At 41.7% G+C, this 27,708-nt stretch overlaps 1 protein-coding gene across 8 annotated transcripts in view; it reads left to right on the top strand.

The window, feature by feature from the left end:
* The window catches only part of LOC110529722 (nesprin-2), a 233,020-nt gene that overhangs the window by 18,519 nt on the left and 186,793 nt on the right, over positions 1-27,708 (top strand). For 6 of the 8 annotated variants that reach the window (XM_036985202.1, XM_036985205.1, XM_036985203.1 and 3 more), the window contains exons 3-13: positions 9,518-9,579; positions 12,885-12,980; positions 17,337-17,414; positions 18,315-18,407; positions 19,844-20,055; positions 20,224-20,423; positions 20,784-20,890; positions 24,474-24,563; positions 24,759-24,872; positions 25,311-25,448; positions 27,199-27,363. In XM_036985202.1, the coding sequence (XP_036841097.1) occupies positions 9,518-9,579; positions 12,885-12,980; positions 17,337-17,414; positions 18,315-18,407; positions 19,844-20,055; positions 20,224-20,423; positions 20,784-20,890; positions 24,474-24,563; positions 24,759-24,872; positions 25,311-25,448; positions 27,199-27,363 (1,355 nt within the window). Of the gene's footprint in view, positions 1-8,679; positions 9,029-9,517; positions 9,580-12,884; positions 12,981-17,336; positions 17,415-18,314; positions 18,408-19,843; positions 20,056-20,223; positions 20,424-20,783; positions 20,891-24,473; positions 24,564-24,758; positions 24,873-25,310; positions 25,449-27,198; positions 27,364-27,708 lie in introns of those variants that run through there. The other 2 variants (XM_036985204.1, XM_036985206.1) reach the window with 2 other exon arrangements.

The raw sequence follows: 27,708 nt of genomic DNA on the forward strand, positions 1-27,708 counted from the left end.
ACCTAAATGACTAATGATGATAAATACAATCCACCTGTGTGTAATCAAGTCTCCGTATAAATGCACCTGCACTGTGTTAGTCTCAGAGGTCCGTCAAAAGCGCAGAGAGCATCATGAAGAACAAGGAACACACCAGGCAGGTCCGAGATACTGTTGTGAAGAAGTTTAAAGCCGGATTTGGATACAAAAAGATTTCCCAAGCTTTAAACATCCCAAGGAGCACTGTGCAAGCGATAATATTGAAATGGAAGGAGTATCAGACCACTGCAAATCTACCAAGACCTGGCCGTCCCTCTAAACTTTCAGCTCATACAAGGAGAAGACTGATCAGAGATGCAGCCAAGAGGCCCATGATCACTCTGGATGAACTGCAGAGATCTACAGCTGAGGTGGGAGACTCTGTCCATAGGACAACAATCAGTCGTATATTGCACAAATCTGGCCTTTATGGAAGAGTGGCAAGAAGAAAGCCATTTCTTAAAGATATCCATAAAAAGTGTTGTTTAAAGTTTGCCACAAGCCACCTGGGAGACACACCAAACATGTGGAAGAAGGTGCTCTGGTCAGATGAAACCAAAATTGAACTTTTTGGCAACAATGCAATACAAGTTATGTTTGGCGTAAAAGCAACACAGCTCAACACCCTGAACACACCATCCCCACTGTCAAACATGGTGGTGGCAGCATCATGGTTTGGGCCTGCTTTTCTTCAGCAGGGACAGGGAAGATGGTTAAAATTGATGGGAAGATGGATGGAGCCAAATACAGCACCATTCTGGAAGAAAACCTGATGGAGTCTGCAAAAGACCTGAGACTGGGACGGAGATTTGTCTTCCAATAAGACAATGATCCAAAACATAAAGCAAAATCTACAATGGAATGTTTCAAAAATAAACATATCCAGGTGTTAGAATGGCCAAGTCAAAGTCCAGACCTGAATCCAATCGAGATTCTGTGGAAAGAACTGAAAACTGCTGTTCACAAATGCTCTCCATCCAACCTCACTGAGCTCGAGCTGTTTTGCAAGGAGGAATGGGAAAAAATGTCAGTCTCTCGATGTGCAAAACTGATAGAGACATACCCCAAGCGACTTACAGCTGTAATCGCAGCAAAAGGTGGCGCTACAAAGTATTAACTTAAGGGGGCTGAATAATTTTGAACGCCCAATTTTTCAGTTTTTGATTTGTTAAAAAAGTTTGAAATATCCAATAAATGTCGTTCCACTTCATGATTGTGTCCCACTTGTTGTTGATTCTTCACAAAAAAATACAGTTTTATATCATTATGTTTGAAGCCTGAAATGTGGCAAAAGGTCGCAAAGTTCAAGGGGGCCGAATACTTTTGCAATGCACTGTATGTCAATATAGGACTCGTTTTACTGTGGATATAGATACTTTTGTACCTGCTTCCTCCAGCATCTTCACAAGGTCCTTTGCTGTTGTTCTGGGATTGATTTGTACTTTTCGCACCAAAGTACATACATCTCCAGGAGACAGAACGCTGCGTGGTCCGATGGTGTTTATACTTGAATACTATGATGTTAAGCAAAGAGGCATTGAATTTGAAGGTAGGCCTTGAAATACATCCACAGGTACACCTCCAATTGACTCAAATGATGTCAATTAACCTATTAGAAGCTTCTGAAGCCATGACATCATTTTGGGGGATTGATTGAATTTTCCAAGCTATTTTCCGGATATTGAGAAAAGGACAGTTTTGAGGGTTGTGGGTGCCTCAGAACCATGGTTCTGAGCCCCCGAAGGTGACCATCCCTTCGGCGACCGATTTGATGGTTGTTCAGCCCCGGAAAGGCCCTGGCTTAACAAGAAATTTGTGGAGTGGTTGAAAAACAAGTTTTAATGACTCCAACCTAAGTGTATGTAAACTTCCGACTTCAACTGTATGCTAAATACAATGCACCAATAAGATCTCGCTTGCTTGGGTTTGCCCACCTCCTTGCTTGTTCTGCCCAACATGCTTTATTTCTCCTACAGTTAACAGCACAGATTAACTATCTTTGGTTAGTTATACATAGTAATGTGAGACTCAAATTAGTGAAATTATATTTAGTGCACTGCACTAAAATATAAACGCAATATGTACAGTGTTGGTTCCATGTTTCATGAGCTGAAATAAAACATACATTTGTTTACATCCCTGTTGGAGAGCATTTCCCCTAAGTCAAGATAATCCTCTCACCTGACAGCTGTACCATGTACAAAAAGCTAATTAAACAGCATGATCATTACACAGGTGCACCTTGTGTTCGGGGCAATAAAACGCAAATCTAAAATGTGCAGTTTTGTCATACAACACAATGCCACAGATGCCATAGTTTCAAGTTTTGAGGTAGCGTGCAATTCGCATGCTGACTGCAGGAATGTCCCCGGAGATGTTGCCAGAGACTTTAATGAAAATCTCTCTACCATAAGCCACCTCCAACTTCTTTTTAGAGAGTTTGGCAGTACGTCCAACCAGCCTCACAACTATAGACCACGTGTAACCACACCAGCCCAGGACCTCCACATCCGGCTTCTTCACCTGCGGGATCATCTGAGATCAGCCACAGCTGATGGATGGAACAGCTGATGGAACTGTGGGTCTGCACAACTGAAGAATTTCTGCACAAACTGTCAGAAACCGTCTCAGGGAAGCTCATCTGCGTGCTCGTCGTCTTGGTGGTTCCAAACTTCTTCCATTTAAGAATGATGGAGACTACTGTGTTCTTGGTACCCTTCCCCAGATCTGTCCTTCGACACAATCCTGTTTCGGAGTTCTACGGACAAGTTCTTCAACCTCTTGGCTTGGTTTTTGCTCTGACATGCACTGTCAACTGTGGGACCTTTTATATAGACAGGTGTGTGTGCCTTTCCAAATCATGTCCAATCAATTGAATTTACCACAGGTAGACTTCAATCAAGTTGTAGAAATATCTCAAGAATGATCAATGGAAACAAGAGCACGTGAGCTCATTTTTGAATCTCATATCAAAGGGATATGAATACTGAATACTTACGTAAATACGTTTTAATTTGACATTTTTAAAACATTTGCAAAAAAATAACTGTTTTTGCTTTGTCATTATGGAGACTTTGTGTATAGATTGATGAGGACATGTTTTCATTTTAATAAATTTTTGAATAAGGATGTAACATAACAAAATGTGGAAAAAGTGAAGGGGTCTAAATACTTTCTGAATGCAATGTATATCTTTGTTCATTGTAAATGTGCATAATTTGCTTGGGATTGGATTAACTTCTTATTTTGTATTGATTGACCTACATCAGGGAAGGCCCTCGAATCAACCCCCCCCCCCCCCCCCAAAAAAAAAACTAAACTCAGTCAGGGACTCAAATTACTGTTGCGAGATAGAATAGTAAAATACACGAGGTGCAATTTCGAAATTTGGTTGTGCATCAGCAGTTCTCTCTGGTTATATCAGTCACTGATAGTCAGTCAATTAGCCCATGTCAGCTAACATTTTTTAGATTGCTAAGTTAGTTTAGCAACCAGCTATCTAAACTTGTTATCCTGGTATGGATGTGGGTACGCAGACCCGATAGCAACTGCGGCCCCTCATGATGATTTCAGTTTTTGTTGTGGCCTTCATCCCCATCAAAGTTGCCCATTCCTGACAAACATGATTTAATTCCCCCTTGGCACTTGTGTAAATCTGAGAGGATTGGATAATATGGAGAATATTACACCTCAGTGAGAAAAGTGGAGCTACTACCATATTACTAATACCTATCCAATTAGTTCAGTGCCTAGGGATGATGGGTTGTTTCTGGACAGGGCTGAAGTCACATGATTATCACTGTTTCATACATCCCCCAAAAAGCCCAAGCCCTTACGCCAATACTTTCTTGTAGAGCTCAAAGCATTGGATTGGTGTAAGCAATATGGCAATACCTTGCATTCTAGTTTTCATATCTAATTTTCATCTTATACCCATCCACTCCTCTCAAATACCTATAGATCTCTCACTGCCTTGAGATGAAGGCTAGGGACCTCTCTCTCTCTATCTCCCTTTCTCTTTTTTTATGTCTCAGTGGCTCAGTTTAACTCTTCTGTGTGGTCTGGACTCGGCCAAAGCAGACACTACTCGCTGGCACATGGTTGCCAGGCTATGAGGTATTTGCTATGACCACGAGGTGGTCGGTGTGTGGGGATAGTCATTCTGAGTCACGGTTGTGTCTAAGATAATCTTTCTGTCTAAGGTGATGTCACTTAATATTCATTTCACTTTTTTTATACAGGTAAGTCAATTAACAACAAATTCTTATTTCAAATGACGACCTGTCAAACAGCAAAAAACACATCAATAAACAACAATTACATAATACAACAATGACACAATGCATAATATCTATATACACAATACATGAAAAGCAAAACACATTCTTCAGTAAAATGGTTCTCTAACATCCGACTGAATTTCCCTATAGGCACCAAATCCACCAACTTTAAGGACTTTTGGAGATCATTCCACATGATGCAACACTTCATTCTGCATATTGAATTTCAATGCCTCAGGGCTTCCGTGAAGATGTATACCTTGTGAATACACCCCGGGTTCAGGCACGGCAAATTAGGCCCTTTCCCGATCTGGGTAGAAGTTGCCCGTAAGGACCTACACAGAGCTAGGATCAGATTACACCCCTCCAGGGGGAAACATGTGAAAATTATCGTAGGTCAGTATCTAGCAGCAACTTCAACTGCTTTTACATCAAACCTGTAAAACAGGCAAAACACTGCCATAACCGGCTTTATACAAACAAGCAAGAGTGCCATTGTCATACTTCGCTTTCTTAGACAAACACTCTGACTGAGAAATAACTTGTCTCGTTACAAGCTATATTTACGGATCTGCACTATGAGTTATACACTCTTGAGTTTCCCATGCAATGTTGTGCCAGGGTCAAACAACTGAACGTTTGACAGTTTGCTAAAAATGGTTGGATGGCTCGAAAGGTTAATGCCTGTTGTTGACGTAATTAAAGCTCAAAGTGTTGAGTTGCTGGGTCTGAAAAATGTCTGGTTGTTAATGGAGTGGAACTGAAGTTAAAGGTTAGACTCGGTCTCATTGCCATGAGCAGCACAGCAGATATTGAGATGAGCGAGATGGAAGACTTCACTCTGACACGGTCACACACAGTATCTGCGCATGTGCACAGGTTCGCTTCACGATGTTCACAGCGTGGTAGCCAGGGCACCATAGCAGCTGAGAAGTTGTACCCACTATGCTATTTACATACTGCATCTACATCATATCGCTGAGTCTAGGATGAGTGAGGAAACTAATAAATTAAAGATAAATTGCAGAAAGGCAGAGCGGAAGTGGGAAAAGTCAAAGGTCCATAATGATATTCTGAGAGAGCAACTTGACATATACAGTACCAGTCAAAGGTTTGGACATACCTACTCATTCAAGGGGTTTTCTTAATTTTTTCTTACATTGTAGAAAAATAGTGAAGACATCAAAACTATTAAATAACACATATGGAATCATGTAGTTACCAAAAACAGTGTTAAACAAATCAAATAATATTTGAGATTCTTCAAAGTAGCCACCTTCTGCCTTGATGACAGCTTTGCACGCTCTTGGCATTCTTTCAACCAGCTTCATGAGGTAGTCACCTGGAATGCATTTCAATTAACAGGTGTGCCTTGTTAAAAGTAAATTTTTTATGCATTTGAGCCAAGCAGTTGCGTTGTGACAAGGTAGGGATGGTATACCAAAAACCATCAAGCGCTATGATGAAACTAGCTCTCATGAGGATCGCCACAGGAAAGGAAGATCCAGAGTTACCTCTGCTGCAGATGGTAAGTTCATTACAGTTACCAGCCTCAGAAATTGCAGCCCAAATAAATGCTTCACAGAGTACAAGTAACAGACACATCTCAACATCAATTGTTCAGAGGAGACTGAGTGAATCAGGCCTCCATGGTCGAATTTCTGCAAAGAAACCACTACTAAAGGACACCAATAATAAGACGAGACTTGCTTGGGCCAAGAAACACGAGAAATGGACATTAGACCGGTGGAAATCTGTCCTTTGGTCTGATGAGTGCAAATTTCATATTTTTGGTTCCAACAGCCGTGTCTATGTGAGACGCAAAGTAGGTGAACGGATTATCTCTGTATGTGTGGTTCCCACTGTGAAGCATGGAAGAGGAGGAGTGATGGTGTGGGCGTGCTTTGCTGGTGACACTGTCTGCGATTTATTTAGAATTCAAGACACACTTAATCAGTATGGCTACCACAACATTTTGCAGCGATCCAATGTGGTTTGCGCTTAGTGGGACTATCATTTGTTTTTCTATAGGACAATGACCCAAAACACACCTCCAGGCTGTGTAAGGGCTGTTTGACAAAGAAGGAGAGTGATGGAATGCTGAATCAGATAACCTGGCCTCCACAATCACCCAACCTCAACCCAATTGAGATGATTTGGGATTAGTTGGACTGCAGAGTGAAGGAAAAGCATCTAACAAGTGCTCAGCATATGTGGGAACTCCTTCAAGATTGAAGCTGGTTGAGAGAATGCCAAGAGTGTGCAAGCTGTCATCACGGCAAAGGGTGACTACTTTGAAGAATATAAAATCTAAAATGTATTTTGATTTGTTTAACACTTTTTTGGTTACTACATCAAATAAAATGTTATGTCACATGCACCAAATACACCAGGTTACAGTTAAATGCTTACAAGCCCTAACCAATAATGCAGTTTAAAAGTTTCATAAATAAAGAGCATGATTCCGTATGAGTTATTTCATAGTTTTGATGTATTCTCTATTATTTTACAATGTAGAAAATAGTAAAAATAAAGAAAATCCCTTGAAATAGTAGGTGTGTCTAAACTTTTCACTGGTACTGCATAACAAGGCAATTTGAAAATGCCAGACGGTGTAACGATCGTCGTAGGTGGAAGAAGGAGAGGACCAAGGTGCAGCATGGTAAGTGTTCATGTTGTAAATTTAATCAAAACTGAACACTAAACAAAATAACAATGAGGAATAACGAGACCGAAACAGTTCTGTCAGGTGATACACACAAAACAGAAAACAACTACCCACAACTCAAGGGCGAAACAAGGCTGCCTAAGTATGGTTCTCAATGACAATGAGACAATGATTGACAGCTGCCTCTGATTGGGAGCCATACCAGGCCAAACACATAGAAATACAAACATAGAACAAAACATAGAATACCCAACCACATCACACCCTGCCCAAACTAAAAATAGAAACATACAAAGCAATCTACAGTGACAGACAGGCTCATTTGTCTAACTTGATCAGTATAACTTGACAGCACTCTTCTCGGCCATTGATGGCCTGATAAATCCTACCCCCGCAAATGTATGTGAACTTTCCTCCACGTCTAAATGGGATGAGTTTGCGACATATTTCAGAGATAAGATAACACACGTTAGGCTGGGTATCAGTCAAGTAAGACCTGATGAGAATGATGATATGTGCCCTAGCCTACCACACAAAGGCACTATGGATCTATTTTCCCTGGTTGACACAGACATGCTCAGGAAAGTGATATTACAACTTAAGCATTCTACCTGCCTTCTTGAACATATTCCCTCCGCCTTGTACAAAACAGTTTTTAATTGCATTTCTGAAGAATTGCGAGCTATTGTTAATCACTCCCTGTTCACAGGCACTTTCCCCACTGCACTAAGAAAACTGCTATGGTGAAACCCTTTCTGAAGAAAAGTATTCTAGATTCTTCAGCTCTTAGATATTTTCAGCCAATCTCCAACCTTCCATTCTTAAGCAAAATGTAAATTTCTGTGTCACCAGAGGATTTTAGATCTACGGATAAATTATTAGACTGTATTAGTGATTTAAATACTTGGATGGCTCACAACTTCCTCCAGCGAAATCAAGACAAGACCGAGGTACTTATTGTTGGAGCCAAACCACAGAGAGAGAATCTGGCCACACATTTTAATTCACGGGCAATAAAGGTGTTATTTTAGATTCTGAACTTAATTTCAAATTGCACGTTAGGAATGTGACCAAAATAGCTTTTACCACCTGAGGAACATTGCCAAGGTGCGGCCGTTTCTCTCTCAGACTGCTACAGAGAGGCTTGACTACTGTAATGCTCTCCTGTCTGGTCTACCCAAGAAAGCCATTGGCAAAACATACTGGTTTTAAGTTTTCTGCACTGTGAGTTTAAGAATTCATTTTAAGATTCTTCTATTGGTTTTTTAACTATCCCAAATCCTAGGACCAAGAGGTATGGAGAGGCAGCCTTTAGTTACTTTGCTCCCTGACTCTGGAATAGCCTGCCAGAGAACCTGAGGGGTGCCGAAACTGTGGATATATTTAGTATTTCAGTTTTTATTATTATTATTTTGTTTTTTATCCTCATATCTTTGTTGTGTAGTAATATTCGTTTTTCCTGTGAAGCACATTGCATTGCATTCCATGTCTTAAATGTGCTGTATAAATTAATCTTGATTTGATTTGTGTGTCTGTGTCTGCGTGAGAGAGAGAGAGAAAGCTGTTTTGGAGCCTGTCCTGTCATGTAGCACTAAGTGGTGCAGTCTTTTGGCCTTGTCAACCCTTTTTTCCTGATGTGGGTGTGGGTGTGTGTGTGGGTGGTGTGTGTGTCTTTACATTTTTTGGATCCTGTCCCGTCATGTATCATGAACCCCGTGGCCAGATCCCAGACCCAAAGCTGTCTCTAGCTATCCTTAATTAGCACAGGAAGAAACCTTGCCCCACTGTAAGGAATGGTCTGAAGATAACCTGTCGGCAACCACAGAGAAAGAGAGGGAGGGAGAGAGAGCAGGAGTGAGAGAGAGAGAGATATTTTGAGTTGTAAGTGGAGTTTCGTGTCTGGTCATCATACTCTGATACTCAAGGAGAGAGGCAGAGAAGAGAGAGACAGACAGACAGACCGAGTGGAGTTTTGTGTCTGGTCATGATCCACTGGGCGGCTTAAGAATGGAGGGTCAACAATCTGAAATGGAGATAGAGGTCCCTGAATACTCTGACTTTGGTAAGTGTAGCCTGAACGGTTGCATACCAATTTGGGTAGCAGTTGTCTAAAGAGCTTTCATGTGTGTTTTTCAGTCTATTTTTGTGAAATTTATATGGATATTGCATGCATCATATACATTGGAGAATTTCTGACTGATTCATTCATGTTCATAGTGATTTCACTGATGAACGCATCACACTCGAAGTGTGAACAAGACATACTGTAACACAGTAAATTTATGCTATTTATTAATATATTTCTGCAATATTGACACTTTTCTTCTATGTTGGAACAAGTAACTAATTTCAAATGAGCCACCAGTTGTACCACCCATTGTATGTATCCCAAATGGCACCCATTGAATGTATCCCAAATGGCACCCTATTCCCTACATACCGCACTACTTTTGACCAGAGTCTCATGGGTCTGGTAAAAAGTACTGCACTGTAAATAGGGTGCCATTTGTGATGCAGGTTATGTAATGTAGCACCTTTCTTTTCTCAATAGTGGAGCAAGAACAGATTCAGAAGAGAACCTTCACCAACTGGATCAATGCTCAACTATCTAAGGTGAGTCTAAAGATGGAAAGTCCAGTGTGTGTGTGTACATGCGTGCTTGTGTCTGTGCATGCGTGTGTGTGTCAGGCAACATCAGTCTAAACTGTATAGCAACATTATATCATATGCAATTGGAACTTTACATACACCTTAGCCAAATACATTTAAACTTAGTTTTTCACAATTCCTGACATTTAGTCCTTGTAAAAAAATCCCTGTTTTTAGGTCAGTTAGGATCACCACTTTATTTTAAGAATGTGAAATGTCAGAATAATAGCAGAGAGAATGATTTATTTCAGCTATTTCTTTCATCACATTCCCAGTGGGTCTGAAGTGTACATACACTCAAATAGTATTTGGTAGCATTGCCTTTGAATTGTGTAACTTGGGTCAAATGTTTCGGGTAGCCTTCCACAATAAGTTGGGTGACTTTTGGCCCATTCCTCCTGACAGAGCTGGTATAACTAAGTCAGGTTTGTAGGCCTCCTTGCTCGCACACGCTTTTTCAGTTCTGCCCACAACTTTTATATAGGGTTGAGGTCAGGGCTTTGTGATGGCCACTCCAATACCTTGACTTTGTTGTCCTTAAGTCATTTTGCCACAACTTTGGAAGTATGCTTGGAGTCATTGTCCATTTGGAAGACCCATTTGCGACCAAGCTTTAACTTCCTGCCTGACTGATGTCTTGAGATTGTTGCTTCAATATATCCACATAATTTTCTATCCTCATGATGCAATCTATTTTGTGAAGTGCACCAGTCCCTCCTGCAGCAAAGCAACCCCCACAACATGATGCTGCCTCCCCCGGGCTTCACGGTTAGGATGGTGTTCTTCGGCTTGCAAGCCTCCCCCTTTTCCTCCAAACATAACGATGGTCATTATGGCCAAACGGTTCTATTTTTGTTTCATCAGACAAGACGACTTTTCTCCAAAATGTACGATCTTTGTCCCCATGTGCAGTTGCAAACCGTAGTCTGTCTTTTTTATGGTTGTTTTGGAGCAGTGGCTTCTTCCTTGCTGAGTGGCCTTTCAGATTATGTTCATATAGGACTTGTTTTACTGTGGATATAGATACTTTTGTACCTGTTTCCTCCAGCATCTTCACAAGGTCCTTTGCTGTTGTTCTGGGATTGATTTGCACTTTTCACACCAAATTACATTCATCACGAGGAGACAGAACGTGTCTCCTTCCTGAGCGGTAAGACGGCTGCGTGGTCCCATGGTGTTTATACTTAAATACTACTGTTTGTACAGATGAACGTGGTACCTTCAGGCGTTTGGAAATTTCTCCCAAGCATGAACCAGACTTGTGGAGGTTTAACTTTTTTTCTGAGGTATTGGCTGATTTCTTTTGATTTCCCCATGATGTCAAGCACAGAGGCACTGAGTTTGAAGGTAGGCCTTGAAATACATCCACAGGTACACCTCCAGTTGACTCAAATTATGTAAATGAACCTATCAGAAGCTTCAAAAGCCATGACATCATTTTCCAAGCTGTTTAAAGGCACAGTCAACTTAGTGTTTGTAAACTTCTGACCCACTGGAGTTGCGATACAGTGTATTATAAGTGAAATAATCTGTCCTTAAACAATTGTTGGTAAAATGACTTGTGTCATGCACAAAGTAGGTGCCCTAACTGACTTGTCAAAGCTACAGTTTGTTAACAAGAAATTTGTGGAGTGGTTGAAAAACGAGTTTTAATGACTTCAACCTAAGTGTATGTAATCTTCCGACTTCAACTGTATATTGTGGCCTGGACAGATATAACTTGTATAGGTTTAAGTTATGAACATAAAAAGTAAGAAGAGAGACACAGATATCTGGAGATAAATCGTCACAGCTTTCCCTTCCATTGGACTTTCGAAGAGACACTTTTCAACTGAAACATGCTATTTTAAGAGGGATAACCTCACCACTCTCATTTGCAATGCTATTTTAAGATGGATAACCTCACCACTCTCATCTGCAATGCCCTGTCCAAACTTAACCGGTAGCACCACTCATAAAACATCCCTCGTATAGTCTCTACATGATGCTGTTATGAGCGTCATATACTAAAACTTTATTACCATTCTGTGAGGCCAGCTTGCAAGATGCACACGAAACAGCCACGGTTTGGCACAAAGCCAACTTAATAAGCTTCTGTAGATAATTGTTATTGTCATGAGACTACAAAGACACTTCTTGTCAGATCGGTTACTAAAAACTGAAATCAGCTGTCATTACTGTTGAAGGCTTCCATCACTCCGATGTTTTCAGGTTAAAAACATGAGGAGTGTGGCCTGTGTGGTCCTGAGCTTAGTATCCCAGACTCCGGCAAACATGTATATCAGAGAAGGGTTTGAATCCGACCCACTGCCCCTTTGACTCACAATATCTCCCATCTTTCCTGTTTCCTCTTCACTGTCCTATCTTAATAAATACATAAAACCCTCCCCCACAGAAATATATAATGTGTATATATATATATATAAATATAACTTCTCCCCAGAGACGCGACTCGTTTAAAAAAAAAATATATATTTTAAACGACTCGCGCCTCTGGGGAGAAGTTGTTAAATCTCTCACTGCACGGAGCTCTGTGACTTGCCTTCACTGTTGTGACGGGCTCATTAGGACATTAGCACTACTAGACAAATGTTGACTCATTGCACAGTGAAGTGAAGGGGGAGGTTGTACGACAGGGGGCTAAAGTATTAATAGAGCCTGAGCAGTGGAGCAGGCTAGCAGGTTGTAAGGTGAGCCGACCCTGCTTCCCACCGCCCCTCCCACATCCACGTTGCTCAGCACCAGATTCCAACTACTTCAGTCTCTCATTATAAAAGTGATAACCTGTGATCTATTATATCTTATTACCTCTGTAACAAGACCTATATACTCAAGGCATCTTCACTGATTTAAACTTTTCTGTAGCTTGTATAGAATTATAAACTGGGTGGTTCTAGCCCTGAATGCTGATTGGCTGAAAGTCATGGTATGTCAGACTGTATACCACTAATATGACAAAACATTTAGTTTTACTGCTCTAAATACATTGGTAACCAGTTTATAATACAACCCCCCCCCCCCCTTCACTTCACTGTGCAATAAATATAATTTGCTCCAATATGATATCATGTAGGTTCATTGATGTGTTTATAAAAAGTTTGAATAGAATGTAGAGGTAGTGGGTTTTAAGCATCTCTTGTAATATTTCGGATCAGCCAATCTGAGCCTAGCTAACAATGATCATGAAGTTGTCTATCCACCCAAGTCATCATATGAGTTACAGTTCCTCATGGATTATAATAGAGATGTTGTTCTTTGTGTTGTCCCAGAGGAGCCCTCCCACAACAGTGCTGGACCTGTTCTCTGACCTTAGAGATGGCGCTCGCCTCCTTGACCTGCTCGAGGTGATGAGCGGCCAGCGCATGGTGAGTGACCCCCTATGAAAGGGTTAAGTTTAGGGCTAGGATAGGGGTCAGGCTTAGGGTTAAGGTTGGGGTTAGTGGTAGGGATGTAACGATTCACCAATACCCATCGGTGCCCGTTTCAAATGTTTAAGATACGAGTGCATCTCTCTGCGGGACCCCAAACCGATCCAAATGTAGCATGCATCGATCAGAAAATAGATTCAAACATTATAAATTGCTGGTTCAGTAACATTCTTTGCTTAAATTACTTTCTTTCTACCCTCCGAAAATACCTCTCTTCTTTTGTGACAACTGTGTCCTCTTCTTCAGTGTCGAACTAAGCGTGTAATTATGTTGACAGTCATTGATTTACATGTTATTTTGCAGATCAAACAACCCTAGGCAATATCAGTAGCCTAGTAAAATTGCTTGTGCTGACCAATGAGAGGTAGGCCTATTCCTGATCTGGCACATCTGCACGTCACCTTCAGCATTCAAATGTTTGTTAAATGGCTTGTGCAATATGAGGCTTTATTAGTTGCGTGACAACCAATGTCATTTGCTAAGTAATTATTTCTTCACATTTTCAAACAGTACATTTTTTTCACAACGGGGCTATACATTTGGGTGAGGTTATTTTCTCGCATGAGTAGCCTTGTTTCCCCCCCACTCTTTTTTTTTAACCATTTAACCAACGTTCAGCGAAATAACAACACGATGTCAAATACATACACATATCATATTAACCGTTTTTCTCTCGCAGGAAACCTTCACTCTTGCGCAGACATTTAGAAACGAAACATGACAATTTGAAAAATAAGCCACAGGAGTTTTTTGAGCGAGAATAAAGACGACTTTTGAATATTAAGACGTATAAAACCATCAGATGCCATTAATAAGAAAGGTCTAGAAGCGTCTTTATATGGTGAGCTACCGAGTGGCTAGGACAGGCAAACCCCATACTATTGTGGAGGACTTAATTCTTCCTGCTGCCGTGGATATGGCTGGGACAATAATGGGGGAACAGGCCCAAAAAAGTATACATACAATGCCTTCATCAAACAACGCTGTTTCACGACGCATCAGTGACATGGCAGGAGATGTTTTGAAACAATTACTGCTGGCACAGCTCCTGGTATATGTCCGTTACGTTTATGGGGGGTCAATTAAGGAAGACATCCTCTTCTGGAAACTAGGACAACATGAGAGGATCTTTTTAAAGTACTGGACAGCTTTGTGACATCAAATGGACTTTGGTGATCAAGATGTGTTGGTATCTGTACTGATGGCGCAAAAGCCATGACAGGGAGACATAGTGGAGTGGTAGGCGCGTGCAAGCAGTTGCTCCCGATGCCACTTGGGTACACTGCAGCATCCACGGAGAGGCTCTTGCTGCCAAGGGAATGCCTGACAGCTTGAAAGATGTTTTGGACACTACAGTGAAAATAGTAACTTTCAGCAAGGCTCCTGAACTCTCGTGTAATTTCTGCACTATCTAATGATATGGGCAGCGACCATGTAACGCTTTTACAACATACAGAACTGTGCTGGTTATGCAACAAGCGGTTCTGTGAAAATTGAATTTAATCAGAAGCCACTGCCAGATTTCTGAAAAGGGCTGCGCTCAGAGTTTCCTGCCTTGGCAAATCGCGCTGTTAAGACACGGATGCCCATTGCAACCACGAACCTATGTGAGAGTGGATTCTCGGCCCTCACTAGCATGAAAACTAAATACAGGCACAGACTGTGTGTGGAAAATTATTTAAGACTGAGACTCTCTCCAATACAACCCAACATTGCAGAGTTATGTGCATCCTTTCAAAGCACACCCTTCTCATTAAATGGTGGTGAGTTATTCACCATTTTTGATAAACAACTAAGGTTTTATATGTAAGATGGCTAAATAAAGATGATTATATTATGATTTGTGCCCTGGTCCTATAATAGCTCTTTGTCACTTCCCACGAGCCGGGTTGTGACAAAATCTCACAATCATTCTTATGTTTTAGCTCTTAAGGATTGGCCCCTTTTTTATTTATTTATAATTTTCACCTAAAATGACACACCCAAATCTAACTGCCTGTAGCTCAGGCCCTGAAGCAAGGACATGCATATTAGTGGTACCAATTGCAAGGAAACACTTTGCAGTTTGTGGAAATGTTGAAGGAATGTAGGAGAATATAACAAATTAGATCTGGTAAAAGATAATACAAAGGCCTCCCGGGTGGCACAGTGGTCTAGGGCACTGCATCGCAGCGCTAGCTGTGCCACCAGAGACCCTGGGTTCGCGCCCAGGCTCTGTCGCAGCCGGCCGTGACCGGGAGGTCCGTCCCAGCGTCGTCCGAATCGCATCAAATCATTTCAAACTGAAATGTATCATTCTTGTATCGTGTCGGAGCCCTAGATACAGTGCCTTGCGAAAGTATTCGGCCCCCTTGAACTTTGCAACCTTTTGCCACATTTCAGGCTTCAAACATAAAGATATAAAACTGTATTTTTTTGTGAAGAATCAACAACAAGTGGGACACAATCATGAAGTGGAACAACATTTATTGAATATTTCAAACTTTTTTAACAAATCAAAAACTGAAAAATTGGGCGTGCAAAATTATTCAGCCCCTTTACTTTCAGTGCAGCAAACTCTCTCCAGAAGTTCAGTGAGGATCTCTGAATGATCCAATGTTGACCTAAATGACTAATGATGATAAATACAATCCACCTGTGTGTAATCAAGTCTCCGTATAAATGCACCTGCACTGTGATAGTCTCAGAGGTCCGTCAAAAGCGCAGAGAGCATCATGAAGAACAAGGAACACACCAGGCAGGTCCGAGATACAGTTGTGAAGAAGTTTAAAGCCGGATTTGGACACAAAAAGATTTCCCAAGCTTTAAACATCCCAAGGAGCACTGTGCAAGCGATAATATTGAAATGGAAGGAGTATCAGAGCACTGCAAATCTACCAAGACCTGGCCGTCCCTCTAAACTTTCAGCTCATACAAGGATCACTCTGGATGAACTGCAGAGATCTACAGCTGAGGTGGGAGACTCTGTCCATAGGACAACAATCAGTCGTATATTGCACAAATCTGGCCTTTATGGAAGAGTGGCAAGAAGAAACTCATTTCTTAAAGATATCCATAAAAAGTGTCGTTTAAAGTTTGCCACAAGCCACCTGGGAGACACACCAAACATGTGGAAGAAGGTGCTCTGGTCAGATGAAACCAAAATTGAACTTTTTGGCAACAATGCAAAACGTTATGTTTGGCGTAAAAGCAACACAGATCATCACCCTGAACACACCATCCCCACTGTCAAACATGGTGGTGGCAGCATCATGGTTTGGGCCTGCTTTTCTTCAGCAGGGACAGGGAAGATGGTTAAAATTGATGGGAAGATGGATGGAGCCAAATACAGGACCATTCTGGAAGAAAACCTGATGGAGTCTGCAAAAGACCTGAGACTGGGACGGAGATTTGTCTTCCAACAAGACAATGATCCAAAACATAAAGCAAAATCTGCAATGGAATGGTTCAAAAATAAACATATCCAGGTGTTAGAATGGCCAAGTCAAAGTCCAGACCTGAATCCAATCGAGAATCTGTGGAAAGAACTGAAAACTGCTGTTCACAAATGCTCTCCATCCAACCTCACTGAGCTCGAGCTGTTTTGCAAGGAGGAATGGGAAAACATTTCAGTCTCTCGATGTGCCAAACTGATAGAGACATACCCCAAGCGACTTACAGCTGTAATCGCAGCAAAAGGTGGCGCTACAAAGTATTAACTTAAGGGGGCTGAATAATTTTGCACGCCCAATTTTTCAGTTTTTGATTTGTTAAAAAAGTTTGAAATATCCAATAAATGTCGTTCCACTTCATGATTGTGTCCCACTTGTTGTTGAATCTTCACAAAAAAATACAGTTTTATATCTTTGTGTTTGAAGCCTGAAATGTGACAAAAGGTCGCAAAGTTCAAGGGGGCCGAATACTTTCGCAAGGCACTGTAACTTCAGTGTACTGCAGTTGAACTGCAGTTATACTGCACTCTAATAACAGCAGTTACACTGCAAAATTACAGCAGTAAAAATAAAATGTAATTTTGGACTTAGTATCTGAAACATACTGCAGTTATTCTGCACTTACCCTGCCGGGATAGGTGATATCAGCTAACCATATCATATAATATAACAATCGGTGCCTGACTGTGTAGTCGATTAACTGGTATGCAATCATTTGTTGATCCACGTTGCACGACTGTAATGTAGTCGGCCTGGAACGCAACCGATCTTTCCCTCTAATTCGGGACTGATTCACTCAGGGTCGGGGCTACAGGTTGTTTTGGGATTCAGGGAACATGTTGATTTTTTTTTTCTCCCACAGAAACGGGAGAGGGGCCACGGGTTTTTCCAGCACAGGGGTAACATTCAGACGGCCTTGGACTTCCTCAAGAAGAAATCGGTAAGAGCGGATGTATGAGTGTGAGAAGAATCTGATTAGGCAGAGAAATTATGCCAAATGAATGATACATTTTAGAAATACAATAATACAATAATATAATAATTTTTTTACCCCAATTTCATGGTATCCAATTGTTAGTAGCTACTATCTTGTCTCATCACTACAACTCCCGTACGGGCTGGGGAGAGACGAAGGTTGAAAGTCATGCGTCCTCCGATACACAACCCAACCAAGCCGCACTGCTTCTTAACACAGCGCGCAATCCAACCCGGAAGCCAGCCGCACCAATGTGTCGGAGGAAACACTGTGCACCTGGCAAACTTGGTTAGCGTGCACTGCGCCCGGGCCGCCACAGGAGTCGCTGGTGAGCGATGAGACAAGGATATCCCTACTGGCCAAGCCCTCCCTAACCCGGACGACGCTAGGCCAATTGTGCGTCGCCCCACGGACCTCCCGGTCACGGCTGGTTACGACAGAGCCTGGGCGCGAACCCAGAGTCTCTGGTGGCACAGCTAGCGCTGCAGTACAAACCCCTTAACCACTGCGCCACCCGGGAGGCCCCATTTGATATTTTCTTAGTGTTTTGATCGGAGAAAGCATATAGCAATCGCAACAAGAAACAATCATTCATATTTAAGCTAAATAATGTAAGTGCCTTTCGTGAATTAACACTTGCACTTGACTCTTTTCCCGCTTACTAGCTCTGACTTTGCTGATAACTACTTTATTGAAAAAAATTTACTTACCGTGACTGTGACATGTAGCTGTTTTAAGATGAATGCACTTGCTGTAAGTCGCTCTGAATAAGAGCATCTTCTAAATGACTCAAATGTACATGTAAAATGGTGTGTCCGGGGTTTGGCTTGTTCTAATAACATGCCTCTGTTAACCCAAACCCAGGTTAAACTGGTGAACATCAACATCCCAGACATCATCGACGGACGCCCCTCCATCATCCTGGGCCTCATATGGACCATCATCCTCCACTGTCACGTGGGTGTCTGCACAGTTTAGCCCATGACGCACTCTTTTCACACTTATCAGGCTGAAGCCAAACAGAGATGTAGAAAAAACATGCATTCATCATATTCAGTTTCTGTCTGTCAAAAACTCATGGCAACTTTTTTTGGACTAGTTGCAGACACACAAAAGCAGACAGACAATAATCTCTGTTGTCCATTATCCGTCAACGGATGACCCCCTTTGAAAAACTATTTGCTCAATTTGTAATTTGTTGGACAAGAACATCTCTCTGTGGCCATACCCTCATGCCGAACCAAACTGTTCTGTGCTGGCTTGGATATTTTCTTTTCACATGGTCCTTTCCAGCACTTTTCCAGCAACTGTGGTGGATGCGTAGCGCACTACAGGTCAGCTTGATTTGGCTCAGCTCAGTATTGTGAAAAGGCCCTCGTTGAAGAATTCTCACATTCAAAGATAACCAATATAATGTTGCACACGAGCAATGTTTTGCACTGTGCATTCAATAGTTAGTTTAAATGTGGATGCAATGATATTATCAATCTTATTGCTCGACATAATATGACAGTGGACTGACTACTGTACATTGGCATGGCTATTCATGCTATATTGTCTAGCATTTCAATATACTGGTATTGCTGCTTGATAGACATCGTTTATTTAAGAAATGTCCAGAGACCAGTGATCGTACTGTGTGGTGATCAGCACAAAAGCTTAATTCACATGAAAAAAATGAACATTTAGTTTGCCATTTTTATAAATATTTCAAAAATGAAACATCCTGTAACAATGTGAGTTCCCGCAAAACCCTTCTTTTCTGACCATGTTGTTTTTGATATCAGGGATATAATGGCTAGATAATACAGTATTACATTACAGAACACACCCTTTGTCATTGATGTATTCTGTCTCTTTAACCACACCTATGGCTTCAATGGCCTCAAAGTACAAGAGACGCTCCATTCATGTAGTGTAGATGAACCCTGGGAAATAGACTTTGCATTCAATTTCTGCTCAGGAACAATGCTGAATATAACAGCTTACAGGAGTGTTCTCAGTCAGTTTGGTTCTATAGAGAAGGACAGAAGAGGGAGAATTTTTTGTTTAGAGACTCCAGGGAGGTAGTGTGGGATGGCTATATGTCATTTTGAAATTGAAATGCGACAGTACATTCAAGGGGGTCTGATTAGTAGGGCCAGATGAATGACCCTGGTTTATAAAATGTGTTTATAAAGCCCTTTTTACATCCAGCACAAGTGTTTTCACATTAACCTGACCTAGATCCCAAAGAGCAAGGAGAAGCAGAAGCACAGTGGCCTGGAATAAAAACCTAAACCTGTTTGTCTATAAAAATACAATGTAAACTACTTTATTTTGAGGAAAAGTACTCTCTTCCAATGCAAATCAGTGTTCCCCAATATTTAGTCGCTATCTGCTTTGTGTCCCAGATTGAGGAGCTGGCCAGCACACTGTCTTTCAGCTCACGCCACTCTTCCCTGGACTCCCTGGCCAGTCTGGACTCTCGCTCCAGTAGCCCTGCCCTGGGAAGCCCAACCCCGGGTAGTCCTGCCCCTCGCGGGCGAGCTTCGCCCCTCCACACCCGCTTCCGCGTCTCGGCCAAGAAGGCCCTGCTAATGTGGGTCCGAGACCAGTGCCAAAGGTGGGTTCCACTTGCATGCATTTGTACAACAGACACTGACATAAACAGACACACACGAACACCACCATGCATGATTCTTTTGTTTTTTTCTCTTTTTTATTTACTTATTTATTTATTATTGCCTCTCTCTCTCTCTCTCTCTCTCCAATCCTACTTCTGTCCTGCCAGAGCTGACTGCTCCCTCAGTGTCAAGGACTTTAAATGCAGCTGGCGCAGTGGGATGGCATTCCTGGGCATCCTGTGTTCTCTGAGACCAGACCTGGTGGACTTAACTCAGGCCCAGTCTAGAAGCAACCAGCAGAACTTGGAGGAGGCCTTCCGTCTGGCTGAGCAGGAGCTACACATCCCCCGTCTGCTGGAGCCCCAGGGTGAGGACCAGTCCATATTAAATAAAACAAGAAAACTTGGTATAGTGCCGGAGTCTGGTTGAACTGTAATACTACTGATACCGGACGATGCATACCCCCTGGCGACGGGGGTTAGAGTCTCAAATCAACCAACCCTGTCGGTGCCCTTCTTCTCTGTGCCCGGTCTAGATATTTTTTTTCTCAATCTCGGAACTCCTTTAAAAAAATGTTTTAAAGGAGAGGAGATAATCGGTCTTCATAAGGTGATACCATGATGTTGACAAATAAACAAGACAATATACTCTACGTTACATGCTATACATTACATAAACATTACTCTGTGAGTTTCATTGAATGTGGCTCTGTCTCTTTTAATTTTAGACGTTGACGTAAAAAACCCAGACGAAAAGTCCATCATGACCTACGTGGCCCAATTCCTGCAGTATTCCAATGACCTCCCCACACCACCCGACGATGATGACCTGCAGGTCAGTGGTCACGTTCCCATTTTCCCACTCTGTGCAACCCACTTGCAGTATACTGTAGGCTAGGGGTATGCAAATCTGAGCCTGAAAGTCCGGAGTGGTGCTGTTTTTCTGTTTTACCTGATAATTAATTGCACCCACCTGGTTTCCCAGGTCGAAATCAGTCCTTGATTAGAGGGAAATAATGAAAATCAGCCAGTTGAACTGCCTTCGAGGTCCAGTTTTGAATGTGCCTGCTGTAAGCAATATCCTATTATATGCTTCAGTCATAGTGCCTTGTGCTTTTCACCTATGTTATGTTTAGTTGTTAAATTAGCATAGCTGAAGCAGAGGATGTTAGACTATTGAGATGTACCCATTCTCCTGCTTTCCTGTCAATCTATCTTCCTTTGGTTCATAATTGTCTGTCTGTCTGTTTGTCTGTCCATCTGCCCTTCCTTCTGTCCGTCTGTTCCAATGACTGTATACACTATAGTGGTCGACCGACTATGATTTTTCAACACCGATACCGATTATTGGAGGACCAAAAATCCGATCCAATTTTTTAACATTTCTTTGTAATAATGATAATTACAACAATACTGAATGAACACTTATTTTAACTTAATATAATACATAAATAAAATACATTTTGCCTCAAATAAATAATGAAACAATTTGGTTTAAATAATGCAAAAACAAAGTGTTGGAGAAGAAAGTAAATATGCAATATGTGCCATGTAAGAAAGCTAATGTTTAAGTTCCTTGCTCAGAACATGAGAACATATGAAAACTGGTGGTTCCTTTCAACATGAGTCTTCAATATTCCCAGGTAAGAAGTTTTAGGTTGTAGTTATCATAGGAATTATAGGACTATATCTCTCTATACGATTTGTATTTCATTAACCTTTTACTATTGGATGTTCTTATAGGCACTTTAGTATTGCCAGTGTAACAGTATAGCTTCCATCCCTCTCCTCGCTCCTACCTGGGCTCGAACCAGGAACACATCGACAACAGCCACCCTCGAAGCAGCGTTACCCATGCAGAGCAAGGGGAACAACCACTCCAAGTCTCAGAGCGCACAAAAGCACTTTTGTGCTGCAAAATGCACAAAAGTGCTGTTTGAATGAATGCTCACGAGGCTACGAGCCTGCTGGTGCATACCATCGCTCAGTCAGACTGCTCAATCAAATCATAGACTTAGTTATAACATAATAACACACAGAAATACGAGTCTTAGGTCATTAATATGGTCGAATCTGGAAACTATCATCTCGAAAACAAAACGTTTATTCTTTCAGTGAAATACGGAACCGTTCCGTATTGTATCTAAGGTGTGGCATCCATTAGTCTAAATATTCCTGTTACATTGCACAACCTTCAATGTTATGTCATAAATACGTAAAATTCTGGCAAATTAGTTTGCAACGAGCCAGGCTGCCCAAACTGTTGCATATACCCTGACTCTGCGTGCCATGAACGCAAGAGAAGTGACACAATTCCACCTGGTTAATATTGCCTGCTAACCTGGATTTCTTTTAGCTAAATATGCAGGTTTAAAAATATATACTTCTGTGTATTGATTTTAAGAAAGGCATTGATGTTAATGGTTAGGTTCAGTCGTGGAATGATTGTGCTTTTTTCACAAATGCACTTTTGTTAAATCATCCCCCGTTTGGCGAAGTTGGCTGCCTTTGTTAGGAAGAAATAGTGTTCACACAGTTCGCAACGAGCCAGGCGGCCCAAACTGCTGCATATACCCTGACTCTGTTGCAAGAGAAGTGACACATTTTCCTGAGTTAAAGGAAATTAATGTTAGCAGGCAATATTAACTAAATATACAGGTTTAAAAATATATACTTGTGTATTGATTTTAAGAAAGGCATTGGTGTTTATGGTTAGGTACACGTTGGAGCAACAGCAGTCCTTTTTCGCGAATGCGCACCGCATCGATTATATGCAACGCAGGACACGCTAGATAAACTAGTAATATCATCAACCATGTGTAGTTAACTAGTGATTGATTGATTGCTTTTTATAAGATAAGTTTAATGCTAGTTAGCAACTTACCTTGGCTACTCACTGCATTTGCGTAACAAGCAGGCTCCTCGTGTAGTGCAATGTAAAGCAGGTGGTTAGAGCGTTGGACAAGTTAACCGTAAGGTTGCAAGATTGAATCCCCGAGCTGACAAGGTAAAAATCTGTCATTCTGCCCCTGAACAAGGCAGTTAACCCACTGTTCCTAGGCCGTTATTGAAAATAAGAATGTGTTCTTAACTGACTTGCCTAGTTAAATAAAATCTACGATGACTCTACATGGATGGACCTTCATCATAGATTTAGTGTAAAATCAGTCACAGCAGCCTATTTTTTAAATATATTTTTTACCCCCCTTTTTCTCCCCAATTTCGTGGTATCCAATTGTTAGTAGTTACTGACTTGTCTCATCGCTACAACTCCCATACGGACTCGGGAGAGACGAAGGTCGAGAGCCATGCGTCCTCCGAAACGCAAGCCGCACTGCTTCTTAACACATCCAACCCGGAAGCCAGCCGCACCAATGTGTCGGAGGAAACACCGAACACCTAGCGACCTAGGCAGCGCACACTGCACCCAGAGTCACTAGTGCGCGATGAGTCAAGGATATCCCTACCGGCCAAACTCTCCCTAACCCGGACGATGCTAAGCCAACTGTGCGTCGCCCCATGGACCTCCCGGTCGTGGCCGGTTGGGTCTCTGGTGGCACAGCTAGCACTGCGATGTAGTGCCTTAGACCACTGCGCCACCCGGGAGGCCACAGCAGCCTATTTTCAAGTTGGCCACTATTCATTTCAATGTGGAGGAACTCAATTGACTGAATAGACTCATCATAGATTTAGTGTAAAATCAGTCACAGCAGACTATTTTCAAATTTAATTTATTTATAGTGTAAAAGATTTAGTGTAAAGTCAGTCACAGCTGCAAATTTTCAAATTTCATAGTTATCATAGATTTTGTGTAAAATCAATCACAGCAGCCTATTTTGAAGTTGGCCACCATTCATTTCAATGTGAAGGAACTGAATAGATTTTTCAAAAGGAGGTGAGAGAGGACAGAGAAGAGATACTCAAGTGACGGTGCTGGCTAGCTCAGTGCTGCCCCCTCTCATTGGGTAACTCAAGTTGAAGGTCAACCAGGCTACTAAAGCTGCCAATACCAACTATATTATTAACTACACTTGTATTAACTATTTTTTTCTGTAGTTTGATTTTTAAAATAATTAGTTCAAGGACATACATCTGGTGTATTGGGGGCAATTATTGGTGCCATGATTGATTTTCTTTTACATGAAGATTGCCAACAAAGATTTTTTTCGGTCACTACAATGGGGGATCCTGTTTTCTAAAAACAATGCCTGCAGTACCACAGTCGGCCTTGAACTTCCGTGGCTTCAATGAGAGGGGGCTGTCGTTCTCCCCTGGTCCATCTGTTCCGTCTGTCCATCCCTTCTTCCTTCGATCCATCCATCCAGATTCCTGCACTGTAATGTTTCTCTCATTTCTTCCTCCTCCTCCTTTTCATTTTCCTCCTCTTCTTCTCTCCTCTTGTTGGCGGGGTGGTGCAGCTGTTCACCCAGGCCCAGCCCCCCTGCCTTTCTCCTATCAATCTGCCCTCTCACTTCACCCCTGCCATCGCTGTCTCTCCCCTGCACCAGGTACACTGTGCATGCACTTTTTTGGCAGCAAAAAAACTACCTAAACATAATTATAGCAGGTTTGATAGGATTCACCCCTTATGTTGGAATTCAAACTTCCACCTTTTACATTGCAATGGTAAAAATGAGTGAAAGAGTGAATTGTGCATGAATGAGTGATTGATATTGCCTTCTTTTGTAACGTTATGACCCCAGGCCTCACCCAATCGAAGGGCCCGGGAGGTGACCTGCTGGCTACAACGGGCCTATCAGGAGCTGCTGGAGGTGTGGGCCTCCACGGAGAAAAAAGCCTATGCAGAGCGGTATCAGGTTAGACCTTTTTCACACTATCATGCTGTCCCAAACTTTAAGCGATAGTTCACTCAATTAGTCTTTTGTTGATTAATCCACTGTTATTGCAGTCCCAATTTTTCAGCAGTTTTCAAGATGGAGCACTTTCACTACAAAATGCATCATCCCAGTTTATGCTCTTCTGAAAGTGCTCCATCTTGAACACTTGACTGAAATGTCAGGCCAGCTCAGCTCACTTTTATTAACCTGAGCTGTGCTGAAACTGCTGAAATAGACAACGTGAAAGCCAGCACAGTACGGTTCAGGTCTGTATGACCGTTGTGTGGCCAACCAAATGTTGAATCCGAGTCCTTCACGTGACTGCATTAGCCAACTGAGCTAAAGCCGATCTGCTAGACTCTGTCTCATATATTGTACATAATATGTTTTCCTATGGGATGTCTATGTGGGCTCCAGGCATTCCAGGCATTTGCGGTCTCCTTCAGTGAGCAGCGACGGCCAGTGATGCCCCTGTTGGGAGCCATGCGACGCTGCCCGGAGCCCAGCGAGGAGCAACGTGCCCTAAGAGCAGCCTGGGACTGCCTGGAAGAGAAGGTGAGAGAAATTCAGGAAGTAAACTGAAATTCCAAGTCAATATAATTAAAAAGGGCAACCATTTTCAAGGATTTCTCAATAAATTGAAAAGGAGAAGCTATTTATTGTAAAATTGCCTCACCACAGTCACCGGAGTGTGTAGAAGTTGCCCCTGTAATACCATTAGATATTCTATTTATATTTTGTGCCTTCCGAAAGTATTCTCACCCGTTACAGCCTGAATTTGAAATTGATTAAATTGAGATTTAGTGTCACTGTGTCACACAATACCCCATAATGTCAAAGTGGAATTATGTTTTTATAAATTTGTACAAATTAATAAAAAATGAACATTTAATGAGTCAATAAGTATTCAACCCCTTTGTTATGGTAAAAATGTGCTTAACAAGTCACATAATAAGTTGGTTGCATGGACTCATTCTGTGTGCAATAATAGTGTTTAACATGATTTTTAAATGACTACCTTATCTCTGTACCTCACACATACAATTATCTATAAGGACCCTCAGTCGAACAGTGAATTTCAAACACAGATTCAACCACAAAGACCAGAGAGGTTTTCCAATGCCTCACAAAAAGAACTGTACATTTGGTAGATGGGTAAACATTTAAAAAGCAGACCTTGAATATCCCTTTGAGCATGTTGAAGTTCTTAATTACACTTTGGATGGTGTTTCAATACACCTAGTCACTACAAATATACAGTACAGGCGTCCTTCCTAACTCAGTTGCCGGAGAGGAAAGAAACCGCTCAGGGATTTCACCATGAGGTCAATTATGACTTTAAAACAGTTACAGAGTTTAATGGCTGTGATAGGAGAAAACTTAGGATGGATCAACAACATTGTAGTTACTCCACAATACTAACCTAAATGACAGAACATCCTGTTTGCAATAAGGAACTAAAGTAAAACTGCAAAAAAATGTGGCAAAAAATGAACTTAATGTCCTGAATACATAGCGTTATATTTGAGGTCAAATCCAACACAACACGTTACTGAGTACCACTCTTCATACTTTCAAGCATGGTGGTGGCTCCATCATGTTATGGGTATGCTTGTCATCGGCAAGGACTAAGGAGTTTTTTTAGGATAAAATAAACAGAATAGAGCCAAGCAGAGGCAAAATCCTAGAGGAAAACCTGGTTCAGTCTGCTTTCCAACAGATACTGGGAGACAAATGTACCTTCCAGCAGGTCAATAACCTAAAACACAAGGCAAAATATACACTTGACTTGCTTACCAAGATGACAAAAAGCTGTCAAGCAATGATAAACAACCAATTTGACTGAGCAATAATTGAAGAAGAATAATGTGCAAATATTTTACAATTCGGGTGTGCAAAGCTCTTCGAGACGTACCCAGAAAGACTCACAGCTGTAATCGCTGCCAAAGGTGATTCTATTTCGAGGTCTGAATACTTGAGATATTGTAAATGATATATTTCTGTATTTCATTTTCAATACATTTGCTACCATTTCTAAAAACATGTTTTCACATTGTCATTATGGGGTATATTGTGTTTAGATGGTTGAATTTTTTTTCAATTTAATACATTTTGAATTCAGGCTATAACAACATAATGTGGAATAAGTCAAGAGGTATGAATACTTTCTGCAGGCACTGCATATTTTTTGTACACATGACCACCTGCTCTTCTAATTCCTGTGTGTGTGTGTGTGTGTGTGTGTGTGTGTGTGTGTGTGTGTGTGTGTGTGTGTGTGTGTGTGTGTATTTGTGCTCTCCTATAGCTGCGACAGTGTAAGGTTGAGCTGGATACGTATCTTCCTGCGCCAATGGACTTTGTCGGGGCGTGGCTTCACCGTATGGAGGCAGTACTATCTGAAGAGGGAGGAAATGCTCAGGACCACGCCTGTGCTGCCAAAGAAGCTAGAGTCAAACAGGAAAAACTCAAGGTCTCTTTCCTTTTCCTTCTCTCTCATAGAGATATCATAGAGATAGATAGAGGTCTTTCTACAAAGCTTGTTTCAGCATGGGCAGCGCAATTGGAGGCTTTCACCATTTTAATGTAGCCAACTGGGTGGGACTTCCTATGGGTTAAGGGAGTGATCCCAGAATTATATCCAGGTCAAGAGGAGGGATCAGCCAATAAATGATACTCCTGATCAAACATTCCAGCACAGTAGGTGGCAGTAAATCATCAAATGTAGCTTTGTCTGTTCAGATTTTTCACACTCCAGCACAACGGTATGCAGCTTTTCAGGTAGTTTACAAACTGCCAATAAATTATAGAAGTTGGA

This window comes from Oncorhynchus mykiss, chromosome 8 (assembly GCF_013265735.2).
Source record: "Oncorhynchus mykiss isolate Arlee chromosome 8, USDA_OmykA_1.1, whole genome shotgun sequence".
Taxonomy (NCBI): domain Eukaryota; kingdom Metazoa; phylum Chordata; class Actinopteri; order Salmoniformes; family Salmonidae; genus Oncorhynchus; species Oncorhynchus mykiss.